Source organism: Eptatretus burgeri, chromosome 1, assembly GCF_056783735.1.
Source record: "Eptatretus burgeri isolate ZD-2024b chromosome 1, Ebu_testis_v1, whole genome shotgun sequence".
Lineage (NCBI taxonomy): Eukaryota > Metazoa > Chordata > Myxini > Myxiniformes > Myxinidae > Eptatretus > Eptatretus burgeri.
In genome coordinates, this window is record NC_140961.1 from 157,571,508 (window position 1) to 157,598,734 (window position 27,227).

Here is a 27,227-nt window from a genome sequence, read left to right on the forward strand (position 1 = left end):
TAAAAAAGAAGATTACTTCAAGGTAAATGCAATAACTGGAACAGACTGGAATACGAATGGTACAAAAAGTTTTGAAATAAATAATCAACAAACCTGTTTGAATCTCTCCGAAAGTTTCTTGTTGTGTAAATTTAAATTCAATAAAGCTGGGAATAACACAAACGCTACACTTGTAAATGATTTCTTCTGGAAAATGTTTGATAGTGTGCGTTTGTATATTGGAACACAAGAAGTTGAAGCGGTTGATTATGTCTCTGCTGTATCTGAAATGATGAAATTTACACTCTATACATTCAGTGATAGAATGGGAAAGGGGTCTGTCGAAGGTTTTATTCCTGATATGTCAACGGGAACAAACACAGACCCTGGATATACTCAAAGGAAAGGAATGTAAAATGATGATACAAAAGCAGAAAATAGTTTTACTGTGGCAGTTCCTCTCAAAGGTATATTTGGATTTTGTGATCATGATAAAGTTCTGTATGGTCTTAAAATTAGATTTCAACTACAGAGGAATGATAATGAAAATCGATTGCTTTTTGGTGTTGGTAATGCTTTTGGTGATCAGAATAAATTTGTAATTGAGGAGATGAGTTGGTATATCAGTGAATATACTCCTAATCTTAAAACAGAAGAGATGCTGAATCGAAGACTTAACTCAAAGAAACCACTCAGTGTATCATACCTCAAAAGAAGATGTCAACACGTTAAACTCAACCAAACTACTTACACGTGGAATTTGGGTGTTCTGGAAGGGAAGCCACGATATCTGTGGATCATTTTTAAAAAGCCAGATGGTGATACTGCGACTGATAAGAATAATGCATTGAGTGATAATGCTAAGGTGAAACAACTTCGCGTTTCTCTAGATGGAACATTTTATCCACGAGATAGATTGGAAATTAATTGGGAAAAAATGATTTTGCTGAAGCATACAAGTCTTACCAAAAGGTGTGTGAAAGTAATGGAAATAAAGAACCTATTTTGGATATGACAGCATTTAAAAGTTTGTATGCAATCTATGCGTTTGACCTGAGCGCTCAAAAGGAAACTATAAAGTCTAATCGAGTGGATACTTCCCTATACATTGAAAGAGGAGAGAGTGAAGAAGTTGATACATATTGTTTGCTTTTGGAAGAAACAGAATTACAGATTAATACAGATAATGGGGTGATGATTAGTCTCACATAATTTTTTGTTAAATAAATGAGTGGCAAAGTACCAACTGGGGTATATGTTAATCAAATCAATCTTCATAAACTATCATCTTGTGTTCAAAATCAAAAGCCTTGTACGATTAACGTTAATACAATTCAGAGAAAAGGAGCAGTAAGAATTGATGTTTTGCTCACAAGAGAACAGGTTAAAATCTTGAATGACACTGGCTCACTTAAAATTAAAATGACAAAACCAATGTTGAAAAAATATTCAATAAGAGAGACGAGTGTAGGATTTCTCCCATTTCTAATTCCTTTATTTTCTGGTTTAAGTGCGGTTGGAGCATTGACGGGTGGTATTTCAACAGCGGTGAAAACTGCCAACGAAAGGAAGGCTCAACTCCAGGCTCAAAAAGAATTGGAAAGACATACCAAAGAGTTGGAGAAACAAATTAGTGGAAGTGGTGTAATTGTAGATTTTGCTGAAAAACTTGAAGGTCTGCCTGATAAAGCGAGATTGTTAGTTGGAGATATGCTTTCTTCTAGAGCACAAGCAGGTGTAAAATTAACGAAAAGAGGTAATGGATTATATGTTTCTAATAAATAAATGAGCATTGATGAGTGGTTGAAAGAATTTGGAAAGAATACAACATCAAATTTACAACTTGTTAAATATTGTAAGAAATTAAAAATTCATAATGTGGTTATTTGTATGAGAGATGAATTAACAAATGTGCCAAAACATACAAAGAATATTATTATGAACTTAGAAGATAATAATGGGAACGGTTCTCATTGGGTTTGTATTTTTAATAGTCAAGACAAATATTATTTTGATAGTTTTGGTCTTCCACCACCTGTTGAAGTCATAAAATTCTTACAGAATGGTGTTTATCAAACATTTCAAGTCCAAGAATTAAATTCCAAGTGTTGTGGTCAATTATGTCTATATGTGTTATTTCAACTCAACAAAAATAAAAAAATTTATGGTATTATTTTTAATCTAATATAAATGACTTATGTTGGTAAAGATGGTTCTATCTTTGGTGTATCCCAAGAACTGGATATTGATTTATCAAATTATTACACAAAGGCACAGGCTGAACGACATAAATATAATATAACCAAAAATATTAACATGAAAAATGCTTATAAATTAAAAAATTACCGAAGCCCGACTGACGCGAATGACTTGGTGAGATTAAGCGATTTATCAATATATATATATATATATATATATATATATATATATATATATATATATATATATATATATATATATATATATATATATATATATATATACTTAATAAAACGGCTGTGTATTCCAAAGATACAGAAGTGTTGATATTTTCTCCAGGTCATACAGAATTCACAGTTCGAATTAAAATAATTTTTTATAAAGAAGGGCATATCGTTTGTATGAGAATAGAACAATGGGGGTATGATATGAATGATTTAGGGTATAATTGGTCATTTAAAATTAACCTCGAAGACCTGGAACAATTAAATCAGTCTCGTAAGTAAGAATATTATCCACTTGGTATCGAGAATGAGTTTTGTGGTGCCACGATTAGTAAACAACAAATAAAATAATTTAATAAGGGTAAATATAATAATGGTTTTGCCCTTGTTTATCTCATGAAAACAGAAAAAACAGGATTATATATAATAAGTAAGGAAATACAAAATGATTTAACTATGGGAAGATGGGGAAGTGTTTCGTGCCATAATATTATTCTAACATATATTTCTAATACATAAATGACAGCAAGAAGGCTTCAAGAAAATTATCATTTCTGTGTTCAAGCATACCTTCAAGAAAAAGGTATTCGGTATTTTAATAAATATGTTCTACAACATAAGAATGAGGTATTTTCAATAAAAGATTTGGCATTATGCTGATGTTGATAAACCAACAACTTTAGATTTAATTAGAATGTTAAATAATGAAAAAATTATAAAGTTAAGAAAAGGTAAGGCTCTTTTAGAAATTCAAAAGAAATTTTATTGGTTTCCGGTTGTAAAAAAAATTATTTTGGATACAGGAATAACAAGAAATCCTGATGAATATATGTATGATATTCTATGGGGTGTAAGCGATTCAAGGATAATAAGGGATGAGGAAGGAGTTGAAGAAGAGAGGGAAGAGGAGGAAAAGGAGAAGGAGGAGAGGGAGAAGAATGAGAAGGAGGAAAAGGAGAAGACAGAGAAGGAGGAGAGGGAGGAAAGAGAGAAGAGAGAGAGAGGGAGGAAAGAGAGAAGAGAAAGAGGGAGGAGAGGGAGGAAAGAGAGAAGAGAGAGAGGGAGGAAAGAGAGAAGAGAGAGAGGGAGGAGAGGGAGGAGAGGGAGGAGAGGGAGGAAAGAGAGTGGATGAATAAATATCAAAATATGGAAACCAGTGAGATTCAAAAAAGATTAAGGGTATTACAGAAAATAACTCAACCCACCGAGGAGGAAAACAAAGAATTGACAAGTCTATTTGCAATACTTTCGACAAGACGATTGACATCGACAAGATATGTATTTTAATTCAAGTTTTTCATTTTTTTTTCTTAAATAAATGGAGGAGAGAGTGAAGGCATTTCTAAGGATTCTTTATGTTTTAAAAATTAAGATTCAAATGTGCATGTTGGAAACTAAAAAGGTTTTTGCACTCTGCAGGAATTTTTCTCATAAATAAATGAGTTATTGTCTCAAATGTAAAAAGAAAACTAATACTAAAAATATTTCATATATTAAAAGTAAAAATAACAGGGTTATACAAAAAGGTATATGTTCGGTGTGTGGTTCAAAAAAAAAAAATCAATTTATCTCCAAACACAAACTAGGAGGAGATATACAAAAGTTTTTATCAGGAAGTAAATTTACAATGACTGGAATACCAGGGGAATTACATCTTCCAGGGTATTCTTTCTGTGGTCCAGGCACAAACTTGGATAAAAGATTAGATGAGGCAGACAATCCTAAATCCTGGAGTAAACCAATCAATAGAGTTTATGAAGTGTGCATGAGACACGATATTGATTATGGGAATACCACAACGTTGGAAGAAAAGCCTGAAGCCGATAGAGAAATGTTGTATAATTTGTCTCTGATACAAAATCCAACCTTGAGAGAAAAAGTTGATCGGTTCATCGTGAAGAAGATGATCAGTGCTAAATTGAAACTTGGACTTGGAAATTCAAAAAACTTATAGGCTCTAATGATGCCATTAAGACTGAAGAGCAATTAGCTGATGAATTACATAAACCAATATTCACAAAGTTTCAGAGAAGGAAAGTTTATTCCAAGGAAGTTGATTATATCTGGTCTGCTGATTTGATTGAACTCAATAATGATAAGGGGTACAAGTATGCTTTAACCGTTATTGATTTGAGGAGTAGATATGCGTGGGTTGTCCCTTTAAAAAACAAAACAGGTAATACTCTTATGTTAGCTTTTCAACAGATATTTAATAAAAGTAAGAGAAAACCTAAAAAATTGTGGACTGATGAGGGTAGAGAGTTTTATAACAAGACATTTATGAATTTTCTAAAAAATAAGTGTTACATTATACAGTACCTTTAATGAAGGGAAGGCAGTTGTTGTTGAACATTTTAATCGTACCTTAAAAGAGAGACTATATAAAAAATTCACACAACTCGGTTCACAACAATGGTCATCTTTTATTCAGGATATTGTGGATAAATATAATGACACGATTCACACGTCAACAAATATGAAACCATCAGAAACATTTACAAAATTAAAATATGAAAAAGAGATTAATGTCAGAAAACCTAAGTTCAAAGTTGGTGATATCGTAAGAATATATTGGTGGAAATCTCATTTTGAAAAGGGTTTTACTGAACGATGGACGAAAGAACTTTTTAAAATTGTTGATGTAATAGATACGGTTCCTTGGACTTATAAGATATATGATTTGGAAAGGGAAGAGATTTTCGGTTCATTTTATTCACAGGAATTACAAAAGACAAAACTAAGCAGATAATACTCATGGGAGCAATGGGTTGTCCCTTCACTCCCTCCTACTATACACCTTTGTGGACACTAGAGGGACAAGTCCGAGGTGTATTACAGTATGTAATGTGTGTCAAGGGGGACGTTCTTAGATCTGTGAACCCCAAACACAGAATCCTCAACTGCATAGTCAAGGCTTAACTTTTGTTTGTTGGTGTGTGTGTGTGTGTGTGTGTGTGTGTGTGTGTGTGTGTGTGTGTGTGTGTGTGTGTGTGTGTGTGTGTGTGTGTGTGTGTGTGTGTGTCCCAACCCTCACATTCAAAACCTCAACCCCAACTCAATCCTCGCCCAACACAATGTCTTTTTCAAAATGAGATTTCCACCTATATATATATATTTTTTTTTTACGTTTTTTTTTTTTTCTCTTCTTCCAATTCTGTCTTTTAAAGCTTTCAGGTTTGATGACGTTGAAAGGGGGAGTAAGCCTGCACTTTCTTCCCAGAACCAACAATGTATATTTTTTATGTTTTTTTCTCTTCTTCCAATTCTGTCTTTTAAAGCTTTCAGGTTTGATGATGTAGAAAGGGGGAGTAAGCCTGCACTTTCTTCCCAGAACTTTCTTGATCTTGCTCCCATCAAGCACCATCCGACAAAGAACTACATCGATAGGTTTAGATCCCAAAGAGTGATAGCAACTCCAAAAGTCTCCAAAATATAAATAAATAAAAGAATAATAATAATAAACAAATAAATAAATAAATAAAAGTCTCCAAAAAAGTTTCAAGTGTCCAACATAAACCCAACTTTCCAAGTCTTCAAGGTATAACCACATTCCCTTTGAGTTTCCAAGATATGTATCACATTGTGACTTATCAATCCAGAACCCACATTTCAAGTATTCAAAGTAAAACCAACTTACAAAGTCTCTTAAGGATAACTCATTTCCTGATTTTTTTCAAAATTTGTGAGTCTCCAAGGTAGGACCCATATTTAGAACCATCTTGGCAGAACCCTTTTTACTGAGTCTCCAAGGTAGTTATTTAAACCATCAAGGCAGAACTCATTTACTGATTTTTTCAAAATTTGTGAGTCTCCAAGGTAGTCCCCATATTTAGAACCATCTTGGCAGAACCCTTTTCCTGAGTCTCCAAGGTAGTTATTTAAACCATCAAGGCAGAACTCATTTACTGATTTTTTCAAAATTTATGAGTCTCCAAGGTAAAACTTGTATTCTGGCTCATCAAGGTATAACTTGTTCAGTGGGTATTGTCTTGAAAACTCACAATGAGTACTATTGCTGTAAAACTCTTTTTCAGGATTTTGCTGGTCTCCAAGGTATAACTCTTTGGTTGGGTCATCAAGGACGAACTCGTTCTGTAGGTCTTGGTCGCTCATAAGGTCTTCAACCAAGCCAACAATTTCCCTCAAAGTTGTAGTAAAAGCAGTATTTTCATTTTGTATTTCAGATACAATTTCCTGTGAGAGAAAATAATAATGCATTAATTAAGTTATTTAATTATTAAACGAGTCGATGTTTAAAAGGAACTAAAAATAGGAAAATAAAAATCTTACCTCAACAGATAAGAGGTTTGAATCCAGTTCATCAACTTGAAGGTTTAGTTCCATACAAGTCAGAGAGTTCCAAGGAACCCCAAAGTCATCCCACTCAAGATCTTGCTCGTTCTGTAGGTCTTGGTCGCTCATAAGGTCTTCAACCAAGCCAACAATTTCGCCCCAAATTGTAGCAAAAGCAGTATTTTCATTTCGTATTTCAGACACAATTTCCTGTGAGAGAAAATAATAATGTATTAATTAAGTTATTTAATTATTAAATGAGTATGCTTCAATCAAAGTTTGAAAATAGGAAAATAAAAATCTTACCTCAACAGATAAGAGGTTTGAATCCAGTTCATCAACTTGAAGGTTTAGTTCCATACAAGTCTGAGAGTTCCAGGCAAGCACACAGCACACCATTGCCAGCAAAAAAAATGTTTAAAATGGAGCCTGGGCTTGAGGCTTTTATAGGGAAAGACTGTTGGGTATGGTTTCCTGTGGAAATTCCCTGGGCAAGCTCACGCAGGCCTTCGTTGGGAAATTTTTCAAAACCATAACATGCTGGAATTTTCTAGTGATTTCTTTGTGAGTCAGAGATGAACTGGAAATGATGTAAGAGTAGGCGGAGCTTAGCAAAAGTAGGCGGGGCTTATGAAAAGTGGGCGTGGCTTATAAAAAATACCTCGCGGAAAGTGGGCGTGGCTTAACAAAAGTGGGCGGGGCTTAAAGTGGGCGGGGCTTGTAAAAAATCCACAGAAAAGTGGGCGGGGCTTAGAGGAAAGTGGGCGTGGCTTATTGAATACCTCGTGAAAAGTGGGCGGAGCTTAAAGAAAAGTGGGCAGGGGTTTAACAAAAATAACCTGTGGCTCAGGAGGTGGTCAAACAAGAGCATTAAGAGAAGTTTATCATTTCGTAATGGCACAAAAGGGGTATCTTAAAAAATATAAAGATTCAAATGTTTTGTTTGTCAATATTTTAGATGGGGATTATTGTGCAAAGAAAATTAAACTATTGAAGGAATTTGAGAATGAACAAATCTTTATAGGTTCAATGAGTGAGCTAAACAATATACATCGGTTATTTGATAAAGAGTGTCCCGAGGCTTAGACGTTTCAGATATTTCTTTCGAATCACCTTTAACAAATCTTTATCTTGTTGTATGGGTTATTTGAATAGAGAGCCCCTAGGTTAAAAGGGGAGACAAATAAATATACCTTGGGATAAAAAGAGGGTTTATTTTTAGGGGAAAAAAAAGGGAATCGCTGAAAATCCTCCATTCATTTACATAGGGAAAAGTGAGCCAGAATCAGTATATTCACCCTACTAACAGTATTACGGAAAAACTCCTCGACGGATTTTGACGAAACTTGGTTGGGGGGGGGGTTAGGTCTGGTCCAAGGATCATGCCATTGGGTTTTGGACTTGGTCCAAAATCGAATATGGCCGCTATGGCGGCCAATTAGAAAAAATATTTGAAATTTTTTTTTTTGCATTTCTACATGTTTTAAGTGATTTCCACCCACCCCCCCCCCACCCAAAAAAAAAATTGTTAGAGAAAAAAAATTTTGCAACTTTTTTTTCAACAAAATTTCGATTTTTTTTTTTGCATTTCTACATGTTATAAGTGATTTCCAACAAAAAACATGCGAACATTATAATTGCGGCTGATTTTGGAACTTCAGGTGGATATACCCACTTAAAATCATTTTCTGTCTCAAGGAATCTAGTTATGACGAATGAATTGAGTATGTAAAAAGTTTAAAGTAAAAGGGAAAGTTGCAAACTATAACTCTGTGAGCACTGTTGACGTCAAATTGAATGAATAGGATATCAGGTTCACTTGAGTGACCTAGCAGTATTGGCGGCAGAGGTTTTGCACTCTACCGAGTGCTCCCCTCTAGTTTATGATTGTCGTCGCTGTGATTATATAAATTAAGAATCATAAGAAAGCTTTGCGAATGAACAAAAAAGTTGTTTTGTTGTTTCCAAAGTACCTTTTGTTGCTTGAGTTGCAGAGCACAGAGTTTTGTTTGATCCTGGTATTTATATTGATATTTTATTTACATACAATAAAAAAATAATCACATTGTACAATACTCATACATAATACTCATACATAACTGCTTCGTATTGTCGTGCAGGAAAACATAACCTTCTGGTGAGTAGAGATGGCTACTAGGAAGAAAACAGGACCATTCAGCCTTATAAGAGATTGTGGTTGATCCCATGGAGTATCAAAATATTTCAAATTCAACCATTCTCCACGTGTCTGATGTTCAGTGAGATTGCCATCACAATGGTGTGGCACATGCATCATGGACCAAAAGGCTTTTTCCTCCTGTCTTGATTTCCTAATGTTACAATATAAACTCAATATGTCTTGTACAATATGAACTGCCTTTCCTCCAAAACAAGTTTCTGCTCACACTGAGTGACCCAAAAATCATAGGATTTCCATTGTCAAGCTAACTACCTGCTCGATGAAGAAGTCAACCTGTGATTCTATATGATTACATGGTCAAAGTATTCAGTTTGAACAGGAGAGAAGGGCTATTATTAATCAGTTTGCAGTCAGTAAAATATCTATTTGCATCTTTAAATTCGAAGCAAGGGTTGGGTGGATAATCGAGAAGTATGCACACTTCCCTCCAAGCTGTTTAGCCCCTGATCTCGATCTTCCGATAAACTATCATCCTTGTGTTTCACAAGCAGAGTGATTCATCAATGTGTGCACTGTCCCTCCCTTGATGTTAAACTGGGCATCTCATCCACTACAATTAGTTGTTGATGCTAAAGATTCCACGTTGTCTTTGATGAATCATGGACAAGTCATCTACAGCACCCTGAACAATTTCAAAATTCCTGCACAACTTACCGAAATTTAAATGTCAGGCATTGTCAGTCAGTTGGAGGACTTGGGCCAAATAAAACATTCCCCAGCTGAACCCACAAAAAGGGGGTAATAATAATAATTATTATCCAATTATAATTGTAGCTGTTGTAGGCGTAGTCATCGTATTAGTAGTCGTGGTGGTGGTGGGTATTTTGTTTTTTTCATTTTGAAGCAAAATCTCAAAGCATTTTTTTTTTGTATAGAGTTTTGAGGCTCATGGTGGAGCGAAAACATTTCATGGGTCAGGTCATAACAGAAGGAATAGGCTACTGGCCAAATGAGGTTTTGGGTGGCATACCCCTACCCAAGGTAGAACAAGTCACAACCTATTTTTTCTTGAAGAGGGATGTTTGAGGGGTTAGAAAATCATGGTTGTGAACCTGAGATCATTGCACAACATTTTGACAATCACTTTTACATATGTACCACTGCAGGCTGCATAAATGGATTTAATGGCCACAGATTTTGGCTCATATTGGCTCGTATATTTGTTAATACTGGTGCTTCAAACACAAATTTGGGACCAAAATGTGAGGAATGGTGACATGTATATCTGTAAAAACCATTTGTGATGTAACAAAGGCTTTTGTGTGACCTACAGGCAAAAATAGTGGAATTTTACTCAACAAATCAGCTTTGGGTTTACGAATAAATATTAACTAAACAATTAATTTCTTCATTAGTATTTGAGTTGTATTACGACATATTACATCAAAATAACCCTCTATCATTCTCCTTTTTAGAAATATAACTCGTAAAGATAAATCAGTTGAATTAATAGAGTTATTACCGTGACCATATGTCACGCCCCTAAAAGTAACCGACATTGATTAACTTATGATACATATATATGCATTAACCATACAAGAATGATTTTAAATCCAGTTGCAGAAAATCAATTTTGAGCTTGATTGCCTTCTTCTAAAACTATTGATAGAAACTTATCTTTAATTATTTCATTTCAGATGCTTATGCTGACAATTGATCTGCAATTATGGATCTGGAACCACCTGTTGTGAAGCGTCGTAAAATTGACACTGACCACTGCATCATATGCTTAAAACCCCTCAACCCTAAAAAGCAAGAAGTTGTAAAGAACCCAACATTTAATGGTTTGAGTGCAATCTTCAAAGCAAGTCAAATCAGAATAGATGACGTTTACGAAAGTATCTGGCCTTTGCAACAAGACGTATTGAGTCTTGATTTGAAAGTATCATTCCACAAATCGTGTCGGGCCAAGTATACCAGCAAGTCAAATATCTCCACATCCAACCCCAGTGAGAGTGACAAGCAACCATGCATGTCTGCGGCAACAGAACACACAAGAATCAGCAGAAATGAAACAGCTGGGTTTGACATCAGGACGAACTGCTTCATTTGTGGAAAATCCAACACTTCCAGAAACAAGCTTACACCGGTATCTACAGGAACTGGGCAGTCCAACAGAGAAAAAGTTCTGGCAGCAGCTGACAAAAGACAAGACAATAAAATACACATGCGCATGCTTGTCTTTCCAGATTTGTTCGCCTATGGTGCCAAGTACCACAGGTTATGCTATTCACACTATATTTCAGAAAGGAACATCGCTGCTGCAATTTGTAAATCAGGAGAGGAAACAATGGGCACATAACATGATGAAGTTTTCGATGAACTGAAATGTTATCTGGAACAAACTGTGCTCTCCAAAACTAAGACAGTGACAACCCTCACTCATCTGAAAGATGAATACATTAGATATTTGGTTTCACTGGGTACCACGAATGCAGAACAGTATAAAACTTGGAAGTTGAAGGAGCGATTAACTAAATATTATGGTGACCAAATGGTCTGTGTAACATTTGATGGCCACACTGACATCATATGCTCTTCTTCTGTGACCTTATGTGATGCCCTGAGAAAAGCCACGATTCTGCAGAGCATTACTGATGAACCAGAATATGAAGAAATCCCGTCTGATGTACCATCAGCCACAGATAGTGAAATGCATACTTTGCATGCTGCAGCGGGTATCCTGAGGAAGCACATGGCTGATATCGAGCATGTTGGAAATATGTATGCACCTGTCGAGGAAACAGATATTCAGCACTGTGTAGAATTTGTTCCTAATACACTCTACGACTTTACTCAGTGGTGCACCAGTGAGAAATCACACACGAATGTAACCAGCTGTAGTGATGAAGGTGTTATGAAGAACAACCTGAGGACGATCACCATTTGTCACAGTATAATATCACAGAGCCGTCGAGTGTACTCCAGAATAACGCTTGGTTTAGCCTCGCAGTTTCATCATGAATTGGGAAGCAAGCATCTCATTGACATGCTTCATGAATTAGGACACTGTGTGTCCTATGATGAGGTGAGACGTTTCCTCACGTCTGTGGCTGTTGATCAAACTGCCCCGGAGGATATTTACATCCCCAAAGTTCTTCAAAACCTCCGCTGCACTGACGATGACTGAAGGCAGAGCAGAACATGTCATTGTATCTCTGCAGGACTGACCTGCACTGAATTCTGCTCGTGTAGTGCAGACGATTGTCCAAATGTTGATGATTCTGTTGTCTTTGATGACAGCACTGATGAAGAGCGTGACTGTACTTTAAATGTATTACATGTATTACTTCATGTAATAGATGTACATAAGTTACAATGCATGTTATGAATTCATTATCGTCATATGTGAAATAGCTTATATCAACATGATGTCTATAAAAGTCACTTTCACAATTGTGTCAGAATCTTAAGTCAATTCTTCATGTTGCATATCTGCTTAGGGATTTCTATCGGTCAGCATTAGTGGGGCGACATATGATTTCAGTTATAACTATATCATTTCAGTGACAATTATATCATTAGATATATTTTTCAAAGGGTAAATAAACTTGGATTATATTGAGGTAACAAGTATGACTGCATGTCCAATATTTTTGAAGTAATTAATGTTTTTGTTGATATTTATTGGTAAACCCGAAGCTTATTTGTTGAGTAAAATTCCACTATTTTTGCCTGTAGTTCACACAAAAGCTTTTGTTACATCACAAATGGTTTTTACAGATGTATATGTCGTCATTCCGCACAATTTGGTACCAAATTTGTGTTTGTATCACCAGTATTAACAAATATATGAGCCAATATGTGCCAAAATCTGTGGCGATTAAATCCATTTTTGCAGTCTGCAGGTACATATGTAAACGTGATTTAAAAAATGTTGTGCAATGATCTCAAGTTCACAACCATGATTTTCTAACTCCCCAAACATCCCTCTTCAAGAAAAAATATGTTGTGACTTGTTCTACCGTGGGTAGGGGTTTCTCACAATTTTAGGCCCCTTTTTAAAATTTGGCCACGAGCCTATATGTTTATGACAAGTTTGAACAAACCTGGACCATGCATGTCTGAGCAATTGTTGGGGACATATTTAAGTAACAATGACCGCCAGTCGGCCATCTTGGATCTGATCTCGGAAAAAGATGAGGAGCATTCATATACCATAAAGGCTTGTCTTCTTGCCAAGTATGAATAAAATCCGTCCTTATATGTCCGAGATATGGTTGCGGATGCACGCACGCACGCACACAAAAACTGAGACAAATTCCATAAGCCCCCATTTTGGACTTTTAAAAGTTGGCGGGACTGAGCCAAATGAACAAGTGTGGGTTCTGCAAGACAAAAACAGAAAGTACTAATTACCTGTCTTTGGGGATGCAAAAAACTCATCAGAACAATTTTTTCACACAACAGCACAAGTATAAAAGGGATTCAATGGCATATCTGCAAAAAATTCACATCCCAATTCCAAAGAACTCATGGAAACATGAACAAAGGACAATAATTGAAAATACGGATGTCAAGCTCATGTACAACCTGATGATCTCATCGAGCGTGAACATAGAAAACAAAGCTTTGTGACCAGACATCATTCTCAGGAACAAAAAGGAAAAGACAGCACTGCTGATTAAGATATCAGTACCCAGCGATTTTGGCTTAAATAATGCAGAAACCAAGAAAATGACCAAATACCAGGACTTCAAAAATGAGATCAAGAGATCTTGGAAACTGAAGAGTATCAAAATTCTACCCGTGATAATTGGAGTAATTGGAATGCTAAAGAAGAACTTTGAGATCTTAGAAACCATCCCTGGAAATATTACTACAAACGAACTACTGTTAGAAGCTGTCTGGGGCTCAGTGACAATCTTGAAAATAATCCTCAGACCAAAACTTTTAGAACAAGAAAACTTCACAGCTTGTCCCATAAATCACCAAAATGGATTCTTGGAGAATTTTCACCTTCTGAAACCCACAAGAGGAAACAACAACAACAACACACACACACACACACACACACACACACACACACACACACACACACACACACACACACACACGCTTTTCAAATTCATTTTTGTTTTACTTTTCTTTATTACCTCATCAAAATGCAATCTCTAATGAAGAAATTTTCATTACTTCATGTATTTCAGATGAGCTACATAGCAACGTGCAAATGTCTAAGTGACAAAAAGGAATATCCATCTTTTCTTCGCACCGTACCAAGTGATGCTTTCCAGTCCACAGCAATGGCTCGCACTGTATTTCATTTCCAATGGGTTTTCCTGGGAGCATTGCAAGATGATGATGATTATGGAAAACAAGGGATTGCACAATTTGCAGATGAAGCGGAAAATGAAGGGCATTGTCTTGACTTTATTGAAACGCTTCCAAATGTTGATGAAGTCGACAAAATGAAGAAACTTGGTGAGGATATCCTTTTATATTCAGAATATAATAGAAAAGTGTGATATATATTCTAGTCATTTTGAAAGGCAATTGGTGAGCAAGGAGCTGCATTCTCTTTTTTATACAAAGTTGAGGCTCATGGAAGAGTTAGAACACAAAACGAATCGTGACACAGCAGAACAAAAGGAACAACAGAAAGAGAGGAAAAACTCCAACAGCAGGGTTGAAGGAAAAAATTAAAGGGAGACTTGGGCAAATAAGGGGTGTGAGGAGGAAAGATGGCAAATAAGGGGATTGCTAAGGCATTTTGGTGTGCAATGTTCATCCCTGTGTCAGAAATCTAGGTCTCCGTCAAAGGTCATGGCTCTGGCAGCAGGACAATGATCCCAATCACACTTAAAAAAGCACCCAGAAATGGTTCATGACAAAATGCTGGACTGTTTTGAAGTTATCAGCAATGAGTCCAGATCTAAATCCCATTGAACACCTGTGGGGAGATCTGAAATTAGCAGTTTGGAGAAGGCACCCTTCAAATTGGGGAAAATGGAACAGTTTCCACAAGAAGAGTGGGCCATCTTGAAGGTAGAGAGGTGAAGGCAGCTCATTCATGGCTAGAGAAAGCACTTCACTACAGTTATTTTGTCCAAATGCTGTGTTACCAAATATTAAGTCGAAGGTGTCAATAATTTTGTCAATGCCATTTCTTTTTATTTTCTGATTTAAAAGGATTTATTAAGTTCTGAATCAACAACAAAGGTAGTGTAATATTAAAAGTGAAAGAGGGAATTGTGGACACCAAATACATTTGTCAATTTCAATTTATTTTTTCGAGAATATTGTGAATTATTTGAAAAAGTGTAAGAGTTACAATATTTTTGGCCATGACTATAGATTGTTCAGCACTTTTTTTGGCCCTTTTTTGCCTTCTTTTTTTTTTTTTACATTTTTTTCTTCTGATCAACCTCTTGTCTGATTGCGTCAAAATTTTCAGGGTAGGAGCAAACCCCCATGGAGAATATTGTCGTTCCAATTTTATGTTATAGATCAGATGACATGGCAGCCAACTTGGATGAAATGCAAAAAATTAAAGCCACTGAATGGAAAAATTTGAAACTCGGCACATGTCATTCTACTCCCAATGGGGAATGAAAGATGGTGAGGATGATGTCATCGGTAAAGTTGTAGACAAGCTTTAAATATTTTAATAAAAATCCTTGTTTACCATTTACATTCAGTGCATGGCCAGGCTGTAACATTTTTACCAAATGAGCATTTGTCATCAATTTTTCAACAAGCCTCTATTATGAGATTGGGGAGAACACTGAATAAAATGTACAATTTTTTTTTAACTGTCGTGTTTAGATCAAGTACAAAGTGGATGCGGGCTTTGGGTTTTGATATGCTTTCTTGTTAAATCTACGTTCATAATCAAAGGAAAACACTGTTTTTCTTACTGCAGGTGAAATTGTTGAAAAAAGCAGAGTATCAGTTATTGTTGTTTTCAGTGGACAAGGTAGATTTAGTCATTTTGTTGAGGAACTTTGGAAAAGAAACATTACAGGAAAGATATGGATTGCAAGTGAAGATTGGGCAACTTTCAAATCCTTTGCTTCTGAACGACTTGCTCACATATTTCAGGGAACTATTGGTTTTGCTCTTCACAAAGGTTCAATACCTGGTTTTCATGAATTTCTTGTCAATATTCGACCATTCTTCAAAAATGCACTTTGCAAACATGTCAATGAATCTACCAAACATCCACATGAAATTAACTTTGAAAGAGCAATGCAATATCACAAAAAGACAGTTTACAATGCTGCAAATGTAACAATGACAAGAAAACACAAACATGTTTCAAGTTACCTTCCTGAACAACTGGAATTATCTAATAACCAGATGGTGAATGATATTCCAAATAATCGGACGTTTTTACGTGACATTACGTTTAAATTTTATCATAAAAATATGGGAGAGGAAACAACACATATTTCCAATCATTTTGTGAATGATCGTAATTCATATGAAATGAATGACAAAATAACATGGAAAATAAAACAAAAAAAAATATCAAATTATTGCTGCAACATGGAAGGCTCAAAAAATGTATTTCTTTTGGAATTATGGGAAATGACGTTCAACTGCTCGTGGAGCCTTTCAACAGCAAAACTACGGACTTGCAACTGTTTTGATGATCTCAGGAATTTTAAGACAGAATTCACTGATGTGTCCCACATGAGAGTAACATCCCGCTCGTACACAGCTGCTTATGCTGTTGCTCATGCCTTGCACAATTTGCAACAATGTGTTCCTGGTCGAGGTCCATTAGATAATGGTACTTGTGCTGTGATTGCAAACTTCAAATCATGGCAGGTAACAACAGAGCAAACCATCTTCTCAATGTATTGTGCATTCATATTCAAGATGCAACATATGCCAATAAATAATCACAACTTCATCACTTACAAAATCGAAGATTTTTTTCAAGTATATTGGTCAGTTGATTTTGTGATTCTGTCTGTCTGTTTGTCAATTGCCTGCAGGTCACAATTCGAAACCGATCATCATGAAACTTTACCAAGCTGTAGAGGTGGTCTCACAACTGAGAGTCCTATTGATTTTGAGGTCACACGTCATCTTGAGGTCAAATTTCTAAAATCGTCATTTTTCATCTAATTTACTTGAATCTTGAACAGGATTTGCATATTCTATCACTGATTTGGGAAACCAAGTATGTGAGGTGAAAAAGTCAAAGGTCAATTCAAGGTCAAACTTCTAAAATCATCATTTTTTATCTGAAAAATTGTGAATTTTCCACCAATTGTCTTGGAAATTAAACAGCAATTATATAGTGCATTACTGAATTGGGAAAACAACTATTTTTGAGATCAAACGGTCAATGGTCAACTCAAAGGCAAACATCTAAAATCATCAATTTTCAACTGAAATACAATTTACATCATATTAAGTTGAAAGTCGAAGAGGATTTGTACAGTCTATCAATGAATTGGGAAAGTAACTTTTTGAGATCAAAAAGGCAAAGGTCAACTCAAGGTCAAACTTCTAAAATAATGAAGTCTAATCTGAAAAATCGTCACTTTTCATCCGATTCACCTGATAATTAAGCAGCAATTGCATAGTGCATCAGTGAATTTGGAAACCAACTCGTATGAGGTCCAAACGGTCAAAGGTCAACTTCAGGACAAACTTCTAAAATCATCAATTTCAATCTGAAAAATCATCAATTTTCATCCTACTGACCTGAGCTTTCATTAGATTGTCAATTTTAATCTCAATGGAATGGACAATTTGATGTATCCATGGTAACCTTTGGAGAGGGGACATATCTTTCAATCCTGATAAATCTCACACTCTCACTATGTCTCTCCAAAAGAACCGTTTATAACCACCCCCCACCCCCATCTACTTTCTCAAAAATCCTCTGGAAGAAATCCTTTCATTCAAGATTTTGGGTCTCACTATCTGCCATGATCTTTCCTGGGAAGGCCACATTTCCAACCTGGCCTTGAAAACCAGTCGCTGATAAAGGCCAGAAAGATGTACTGTTCATCTCAATTCTGATGTGTGGTCGATGGATCAAAGCAGAACAATTCATTCAGAAAAAGTATTAATTATGGCTTTGGAGATATTTGGCACAGGATTAGACATCTGAATACAGTATTGTAGTATACACAGGTTGAGGTGTCGTTAAAGTTTGGCATTATGAAGTCTGCCTTTCAATATTCACTATTTTACAACCTACATGTACATAATTTTATCTGTATATGTGCACATGAAACATGCTATAAACACATTTTACCTTATTGTAGCTTTTTCAGGCAATAGATATCAATATGTAGTCTTTCTTTAGCACTGTTCTGAAGCCAAATAAACTTTTAATGTTAGTTCTGTTGTGTGGTCAATGTATCGAAGTGGAAAACAGTTCTGAACACATCACTGTAGTACACACAGAGTGACATCTGTGTAGTCTGGCATGATGACAGTATGAATGTTTACTACATGTGTATTTTACAAAGTATTTCTCTGCTGTTTGAACTGGAGATCTGTAATTTATTTTAAATGTAGCATATTGCAGTGAAGAATAGAGGAGGAAAGGGTGGGCTATATCCTGTGGCAAATGAGATCAGAAAAAGTTCTGACACAGAAGTTAGATGGTAGAGCTCCCATTCTTCAATATAGTCTAACATTTTTGCCAAGCAGTATAACACCAAAACCTCATGATAGACAACATTGTGGGTGAACTGCTTGAGTGCACAGTTTTGATCCTCTGATTTTGGAGTTGTCTGCTGATTGAACTCACTCTGGTCTGCAAAAATTGCAGAGATGCTGTGGATCTCCAACTCAGCTTAATGCCTATTACAACTGTCCATGTGTTAAGACACTGCTTGGCAGATCAAGTCTGCATCATTTCAGACTCTGGCCCTGGCTCTTGTTGATGGACATTGTGAAGGCTTCTCTGATGGGGATTTGGTGATGGTGCTGTGTGAAGGGCAGATCTGTATCTGATGCTGACAGCAAGATGCAGGGAATCATTAGCAGTGACCTTGCACATTCTACAGCCAGTAAGCGTGCCTAGAAAAGTCTGTCTGTGGCAGAAGTCAGGATGTACTGGTTCCATTGCAATTGTGTGGATTTAGGTTCTGAATGAGCGTAATTGTTCCATGCACTTTCAATGTCATCTGGTCTGATGGAAGTCCAGACAGATTTATGCTGTTGGGGAATTCTGTTGGATAGAGGGTCACCTGCTTTGTCTCAGCAATGGTTTCAGCACTTTTGAGCACACACGTCTCTTGGGAGATGCCACATGATGCTATTGTTCAATCGGTTGACATCAGCATTTTTGGATGTGAGTACAGTGTGTTCCCCTGGTTAGCTTGTGTTTTTGTGTTGGTCTTGGTCTTTTAAACCAGCATACACATGGTTGATGACGTCCTCTTCTGACAATGCACTCATATTTGTTGGCTACTAAATGGCATCATTATCGGGTGTACGACAACTTTTAGGCAAGTTTCCCTCTTCGAGCTATAGCAACCAACTGGCGCAATTTTTAAGGCACTCATGCCCATCATCACTATTGTCTTTGATGTTGTTCAGTACATGCATGTTGGTGTGCAGTTTCAGCTGAGTGCAGTGCTGCCATAGTGGGGACTTTGACATACATATATCTATGAAATCAGGCTTGCACTCTCAGCGAATGACTGGAATAATTTGGTGGAATTCAGAAACAAGAATGAGTATTTTTACTTCAAGCAGTGTGTCATGCTTCGTGATGTCCAGTGTGAGTGTTTCAGGAGCACAAGCAAATAGCAGTGACTCACCGGTGCTTCGTCCCACACAAGTATGTCTCCAGATTCTAGGAGACGTCCATTCATGTCACATGGAGAGATGTTGTACATTGAGTTCTGACAGTGTGTTATGGGCAGTTTGAAGCATGAATGTGAAGTTCGTCCCAACTGCGGAAGTGTCACAGCGATGCCAGTGGAAGCTATGGCAAGTGCAATGCCGTTCTTCTTCCTAACATAGGCAGTGCTCCTGTCAGCAAGAATGTTTGCTTGTGCCAACCAGGAATATCGAGGAAGACAATTCCTCCATCTTTACTGTCTATGTTACATCTAATTATGTCAAAAGTGGCAGCCTGATCAGCAATCACATATTTAACATGTTCACAAAAGATAGTTCTGACATTTGGGTCTATCTTCAAGGCGGCAAGGTCAAGCTGTTTGCATAGGTTGTAACTGTAACTACAGACTACAGACCAATCCCTGTAACTACAGACCAATCAGCCTTCTCCCAATCATCAGCAAGGTTATGGAATCCATCATCGCTTCAGACATGAAATCCTTCCTCTTCTCCAATGGCTTGATTTCCAATCATCAATTTGGTTTCAGACCAGGTCACTCTACCCTGGATATGCTGCTACTGCTCTCCCATCAATGGATGGAGGTCCTCAATGCCAGACAGGAAATCCGAGCCGTATCCCTGGACATATCACGTGCTTTTGACACAGTCTGGCACCCTGCACTACTCACCAAACTCTCTTCCCATGGTATTCAAGGCCATCTCCACTCATGGCTCGCAGACTTCCTCTCCTGTCGCAGTCAACGTGTGGCCCTAAATGGAGTTCTTTCATCCCCTCTTCCTGTGCAGGCTGGAGTTCCTCAAGGTAGCGTTCTGGGCCCTGTTCGTTTTCTGGTTTTCATCAATGATCTCTCGGACTCTCTGGAAAATCCTCTATTTCTCTTTGCCGATGACTCCACCCTCTGCCGTACCATCTGTCATCCCTCAGACCGGCAAGCAGCAGCTTCTTCGCTCACTGCAGATCTGGATAAAATCACAAACTGGTCCAACACGTGGAACATGTCTTTCAATCCAGACAAATCTCACACTCTCACTATGTCTCTTCGAAAGGACCGTTTACAAAACCCCCCCATCCACTTTCTCAACAATCCTCTAGAAGAAGTCTTTTCTTTCAAGCTTCTGGGTCTCACTATCTGCCATGACCTTTCCTGGGAAAGTCACATTTCCAACCTTGCCTCAAAAGCCAGTCGCCGACTGGGAATCCTCCGTCGTGCAAAGTCCTTCCTTGGCCCTCTTGAGCTCCTGACTACTTACAAAGCTTTTGTCCGTAGCCTGATGGAGTACTGCTCTCCCCTCTGGGCTGGTGCTCCTGCCTCCCACCTTTCTCGGCTTCACGCTGTCGAAACCAGTGCTTTTAAGATCATTGGCATCTCCCGCAATGAAGCTGAGTCTTTGGGCCTCTCACTCAATCACCGCAGGTTGGTCGGTGGTCTTTCTGTCTTCTACCGACTCCTCTCCAGCCTTGCCCCCCCTGCTCTCTCTGCGATTTGTCCCAACCACATTTCCACATGGCGCTCAAGGTCCGCCAACAACCCCCTTCTGGTAAAACTACCAAAATCACGAATCACTGCTCATCTTCACTCTTTCATTCCTCTTTTTTCCCGCCTTTGGAATAAACTTCCTCACTCTATTCTTTCCCATTCTTCCCTCCAGGCTTTCAAAACAGCTGTTCACCACCACCTCTTATCTTCCCCCATCCAAATCCTCGATCTTTTCTACCCCCGATAATCCACCCAAGCCCACTTCCTTCAATTCTCCTGCTTTCCATCCTGAAAGTCCCTGTAATGTCCATCTTCTCTTCGCCATGTTCCCCGTCCCATCCCCATCCCTCTCCCTTCCACAGTTCACCTAATGTGTCTGTTCCCCACTGTTTTGTCCCTTCCACTCCCGCCCCTCTTGTCTCATGCCTCCTTGCTGTGAGTTGTGTGTTAGCTCTCATACGAGCCTCGACCAAGGTATACAAAAAAAAAAAAAAAAAAAAAAATAGGTTTTGCTTTGATAACAAAGGCCAATGTCGACTGTCTTGCAGTTCTGCTGCTGAATTCTGTCATTGACATCACAGAGCAAGTTGTTCTCACTTGCAGCTTGAAGAGCTTCATTGGTGAGACCCTGTTTGCAGTGGTAGTGAAAATATTGTGAGATCATCAAGGTGCTGCTGGTATAGTTGGAAAGGTTCTGTGGGTTCACAGAACAGCAGGATAGTAATGAATAGACCTCTCAGGCTTTCTGGTCTTTTTTGCATGTCACACTCAGTAAGACAATGAAACCATTTGTTGTAATCTTTAAGAATATAGAGAAGCTGGCAGGATTGTTTGAATGTCTCAAACTTTTCCATCAATCCCTTGAGGATTCTGAAAGCTTTTGGCACCAGTTTAGTGGTGGAGCAGGAGATGGAGATATAGCATTTATCCTTGGCTCAGATGTATAGAGAACACTACTCATCATCGAAGGCTTGCTCACTGGAGGTCTTGCTCGCCATTTCCAGACTTTTTCTGCTAGTTTCCAAGTGAATTGTTCAGGAAAGTCACAATAAAGAATGCTGCATGCCTGTGCATGGCAAAAATAGGCTGCCAGCATTCTGTGGGTTGCCGCTTCCAGGGCTTGAAATGTGTTTGCTGGGTTGAACATCACCCCTTGCTCATCTGGGAGGTGAACAGGAAGAGGGTCAACAGCTGGTGAGCAGTCCTGTGTGGGGAATGCAAAGATCCACCATGTTGCCTCAGATACTCCAATGAAGCGACACTACTCATACTGTTTGATCTCATCATGCAATCCTACATACTTACTCTCATGTGGTCCACATCAGCTTCAATGTTGATGGTGGCCTGGTCAGAACCTTTGTGGAAACACTGCTATGGGTACTTGACAGCTTTGATGGAAGCACAGTGTTCTACTTTGATATGGCCATGGTACTTCTGGAGCAGCCATGGTACTTCTGGAGCAGCCATGGATGAAATGGAACAATGCTTCTGTAGGCAATAAGGATTGTCTTTCCAGCAAGTGCCATTGTTGTGGTATACTGATCATTGTCAGGAGACCTTTGATGACAAGTTGAATATTAGTCATCTCCAAGCTTTGTTTGAACAGTGAAATATTTTGTGAAGTCCTTTGAGGATCGGCCGTTGATCATACATGAACAGTTTGGGTTGACAGCAGAACACGGTCCATACACTATTAATTTATTCACACATACCAAGAGGTGTTGAGTATATGGATTGGTGGGATGAGGTTATACAGCACTGATGACCTTGTTCACATCATGACAGGTGCATTGTTCACCATGGAGAATGAAGAAGAAGTGGCAATGATGGAGGGCCCGCATTTGGAACTCAATGGTGTAGACATAGGCCTTCAAGTTACCAAGTACACCACCCTTGATATCAGACAACAGCTGTTGCCACTTCATGTTGAGCACTTTTCTGTGATGTCAGGACGATCTGTGGTTGTTTGGTGTGGTTCAAGTTCGCTCACAATTTCCTCCCATTGGGCATTGCAGATGAAGGTGATGAATAAAGTTGACTTGCCAAACTTTTGCACAATGGCCATGGCATCATGGTAGTGCTAAGCCATAAATTGTGGTACACCAGTGAAAGAGGTAGGCAGAACCATGTGATGTCCATCACGGCCAGTATCACCACATCATATTGTCGGCCGCTGTAGAGTTCTGCACAGAGTTTGTCCTGATTGAAGCAGAGCTATTCCAAGCGCCTTGTTTTTTTGGGGCACACATGTCCATGCAGTACTGTTGGAGCAAGTGGTTGCAATGATGCATGATGTTGAAACTGTTTGCTCTCCATGATCATCATGTATGTGTAGAACTGTTTAGCTGCAACTCTGCATTGACCGTGAAGCTGAGTAATACTGAGGTGGAAGCCTAATGTACCATACAGGAAAATCATTGGTTAACAGAGTGGATCATAGCTCCTGTGGGTGTCTTTGAGGTGCTGCAGGCAACAATTTCCACCTCCTTGTGCCCTGTACGTGGAGAGCACTGTGTGACTCTTGACTGCGTCGATCTTGATTTTCCAGGAGGATGGAAACTTCACTGTTGTTGGGCAATTTAATGGTCGGCCATGCTCTCCATTAGGCCATTTGTCTGCATGAATGGTGATGGCGATGTTTTGAGGCACAGTGCCTTTGTCGATCAGCTATTGAATGCTCAGAAGTGACTGAAAATAGGCATTTGGGGCATTATGATCAGATGATCAGATGATCAGATGATCATGATGATCATTATGAAGGATCAAATGGTGTGTCCGAAAGATGTTTTTTCCTGTTTCCATCACATCAGCTGCTGGGGGGTGTAACTTCAGTCGACGCTGAAGTTGTTCTTCCACATCTTAGAAATAGCTCTGAAGGCTCATTGGATCTGTGTCCTGAGCATTTTGTGGTGGGCCGATCATACAAAAGCATACCACTGATTTTGAAGTTCGCCACTCCTCCTCAGATGGTCGTGTCTGTGGCTTTCATTGTGGCCATGGACATAGCCGCATAATTTCTTCGTATCTTCATGTGGAAGTGCTTGCTGGTTGTTTAATGCTCCATCAACGGAAGATGTAGTTCATGAGCTGGATCTGCTTTTGATGGGGTTTGCATTTTCCAAGAGACAGCATAATACAAACTTTGGCCTGTTTAAAGTTCCACCAACATGCTTGCCCATCCACATTCGAGCAAGACAGTGTGCACAGTGTGCCTGCACCAGAGAACAGGTGTGTTGTGCTGTGACAGTCAACGTGAGCAAGCTGATCAATGTTATGCAGTCGTGTCATCCAATATAGGTTCAGTCGTCGAGCTTTCTGTTATTACTGTAAAGTATTGAGGTCATTTTGGCAATGTTGACCCCTTGTACTAAGTATCATAGGGACTTATGGTGTCTGAATCGCACAACTGGCATGGCAAGGCTGCTGTGAACTACGTGAAATGTTTGCACAGGCTTGTCATCAATGATTGTCACATTTCGCTTGACGTCACTCAGGACTAATGTTGGCACGGGCTTGTCGCTTCCGAGTTTCATTTTTTTCATGTTCAGCTTGACATTGCTCAGGACTCATGTTAATACAGTTTTGTCATTGCTTTGCTATTTTGCATGTTTCTCGTGTGCTTGTCATTGCCATGGGCTTGTTGTTGCTGAGCTGCACATTTCTCATCTCTCATGCTTAGCTTGACATTGCCCAAGAGGCATGTTGGCACAGGCTTGTCGATACTGACCTGCATGTTTTTCACAGTTAGCTTGTCATGCCTGAATATAGTTTCCTTGTTATGATCAAGGTATGGTCATCATGGCGGTGCATTGCACACGTGTGAAGATGGATGCCATGTCTCCTTACTGATCTCCAACTTTTGAGCTAATCCAGCTGCATCCTATCAAATATGTTTGACTATCATATTTAACACATGAGCGATAAGAAGGGGAACATCTCATTAAATAAAAAAGGCCTTATTCATTAAGAAATTCCAAGGAAGCAGCACTGGAATCGTAGGCCGAGAACATCATTTCTCAAGGTGTGCAGAGCAATGCTACCAAGGAGGAACTCGCATCCTTTCGTAGTGACTTTAATAAATTCGCTGAGAAGGTGCTGCAGAAACTCAAGGTAGTGAATAAAAATGGCAGTATTGTTCAGCAGCAAATCAAAGTAAAAAATATTACTTTAACGCAGCTTCAGAAAGCGGTAACAGATCCTTGGACCGACTGGCATCGTTGGAGGATGTGACTAACCTTGCAATGGTCGAGAAGAGCAAGGAAAGTGAATCAAAGTTATTGAACGTCATTTCCACGATGGAAATACATGACAGGGAGCTAAACCTGCTCATGTATGGACTGCCTAAAAAGGCATCGGAAAATGTTGCTGCTGTGGTCCGTGATGCCATCTTGAAGTTTGGATTCACGGACGAGGAAGCGAGTTCCATGATGCTGGTCAACGTACACAGATTTCCCAGGAAACCTGATCCCGACAACACCATGATGCACGAACCAACACCAAGTCTCAACGCTATATTTGTAAGGTTAACCTTGATGGTGGATCAAAGTGCTGTTTTATCAACCATAAAAACCAGGCAGTGGTCAACAAATACCCGGTCCTCATTTACCATTCACACAGACATCCCATCACATCTCAAGGCAATGTGGTATGTGTTATGACTCTCCACCCGGCCAAGTCAGATGAGGATCCTCGAATTACACGTTTTATTTCGGAAGACCACAAACATGCGGAATGTGGCGCAACGGCATTTCAGTCAGGTGCCCCCAGACCACATTGAGATTATGCTTCAAAACCATCATATATATATATATATATATATATATATATATATATATATATATATATATATATATATATATATATATATATATATATTCACACAAAAGCAGTACTGGGTGTGGACTAAAAGTGTGTGCTAAGGGGTAAAGAAATAAAGAAATAAATGTTGCAGTAGGCTTCTTTCCCCCCTCCCTAGAGGCCCTAGGGGAGTTGAATCAGTCAATCCTCAGATTCGCAACCCAACAGTTCATCTTGCAAACTAATGACTTTCTAAACCTCCTACACCGACACATGTTGATAGCAAAGGCCAACCTTTTGTGATGAATAAGAACAGGAATGTGTGGGATATCAGCATACACAGTTCTCCCAAGGACATGCTGTTGTGCAGCTGCAGAGCCATAAAGGGTTATCAAAGATATAGTGAAAAACAGCATTATATATTTAAAGCAACATTTTAAAGCAAGGTTCGAATCCCAACAACTGATTAATATACAACTATTGACTATTGATTAGATATTCTACTATGGCTCAAATTTGACCACCTAGCATATCATCATTCCTCTCAGTATGTACTCCAGAAGACCATCTACCCCCTCTGCCAGAGAAGGATTTATGCCAGGGCAGCCAGAGCATGTGCCCCGTGGTCACCACCACCCAACACATGCCCAGGAGCCACCAGCACCCAACATGTGCCCAGGGGCCACCAGTACCCAAGTGCTCATCCAGGATGAAGCCGAGCCATCTGCAGAAGCCTTATGCAATATTCACAATCGTTCTGCCTACCATATCAGTTTTCTCTTCAGTGTAAAACAAGGAATATCAAATATATATCCAAAGATTGCAGCAATAGAGGACAGAGGCCTTAAAAAGGCCATATTATGGATGGAAATTCGGCCTCAAACAACTTCTTTCCCTGAAGCAATCGTGTTGTGGATGTTGTTGTGAAGGTAATGTTGAGGTAATATTTATTTTTTCGGATGTATTCCTGTTCTTGGCGGTGCAGTTGTTGTGGTAAAGGTAATGTTGAGGTAATATTTATTTTTCTGGAGTGAAATGATTAGATTTTGGTGAAGATTCAAATCTGGATGTGGATCAGAGAATTTTGAAGTGATTCTTCACCAATGAGTGATATGGCTAACAGCTGTCTTCCTCCATGCTGACATTTCACTGACATTTCTTTGTTAGCCTACATTTCTTTGTCTGCCTCCATTTTGATACTAAAGTTTATTCATAGCGTTAATTGAATCACTATCACATCATGCAACATTACATGTACGTTTCTGGTTGTGA

General features: G+C 38.5%; 1 protein-coding gene and 1 pseudogene across 1 annotated transcript in view; both read left to right on the forward strand.

The window, feature by feature from the left end:
- Positions 1 to 27,227, forward strand: part of LOC147035842 (extracellular calcium-sensing receptor-like) — a 41,858-nt gene that overhangs the window by 12,478 nt on the left and 2,153 nt on the right. Inside the window, exons 3-4 of the mRNA XM_085869717.1 lie at positions 14,046 to 14,319; positions 15,761 to 16,671. Of these exons, the coding sequence (XP_085725843.1) occupies positions 14,046 to 14,319; positions 15,761 to 16,671 (1,185 nt within the window). The remainder of the gene's footprint in view (positions 1 to 14,045; positions 14,320 to 15,760; positions 16,672 to 27,227) is intronic.
- LOC147035843 (uncharacterized) lies at positions 11,214 to 12,025 on the forward strand (annotated as a pseudogene).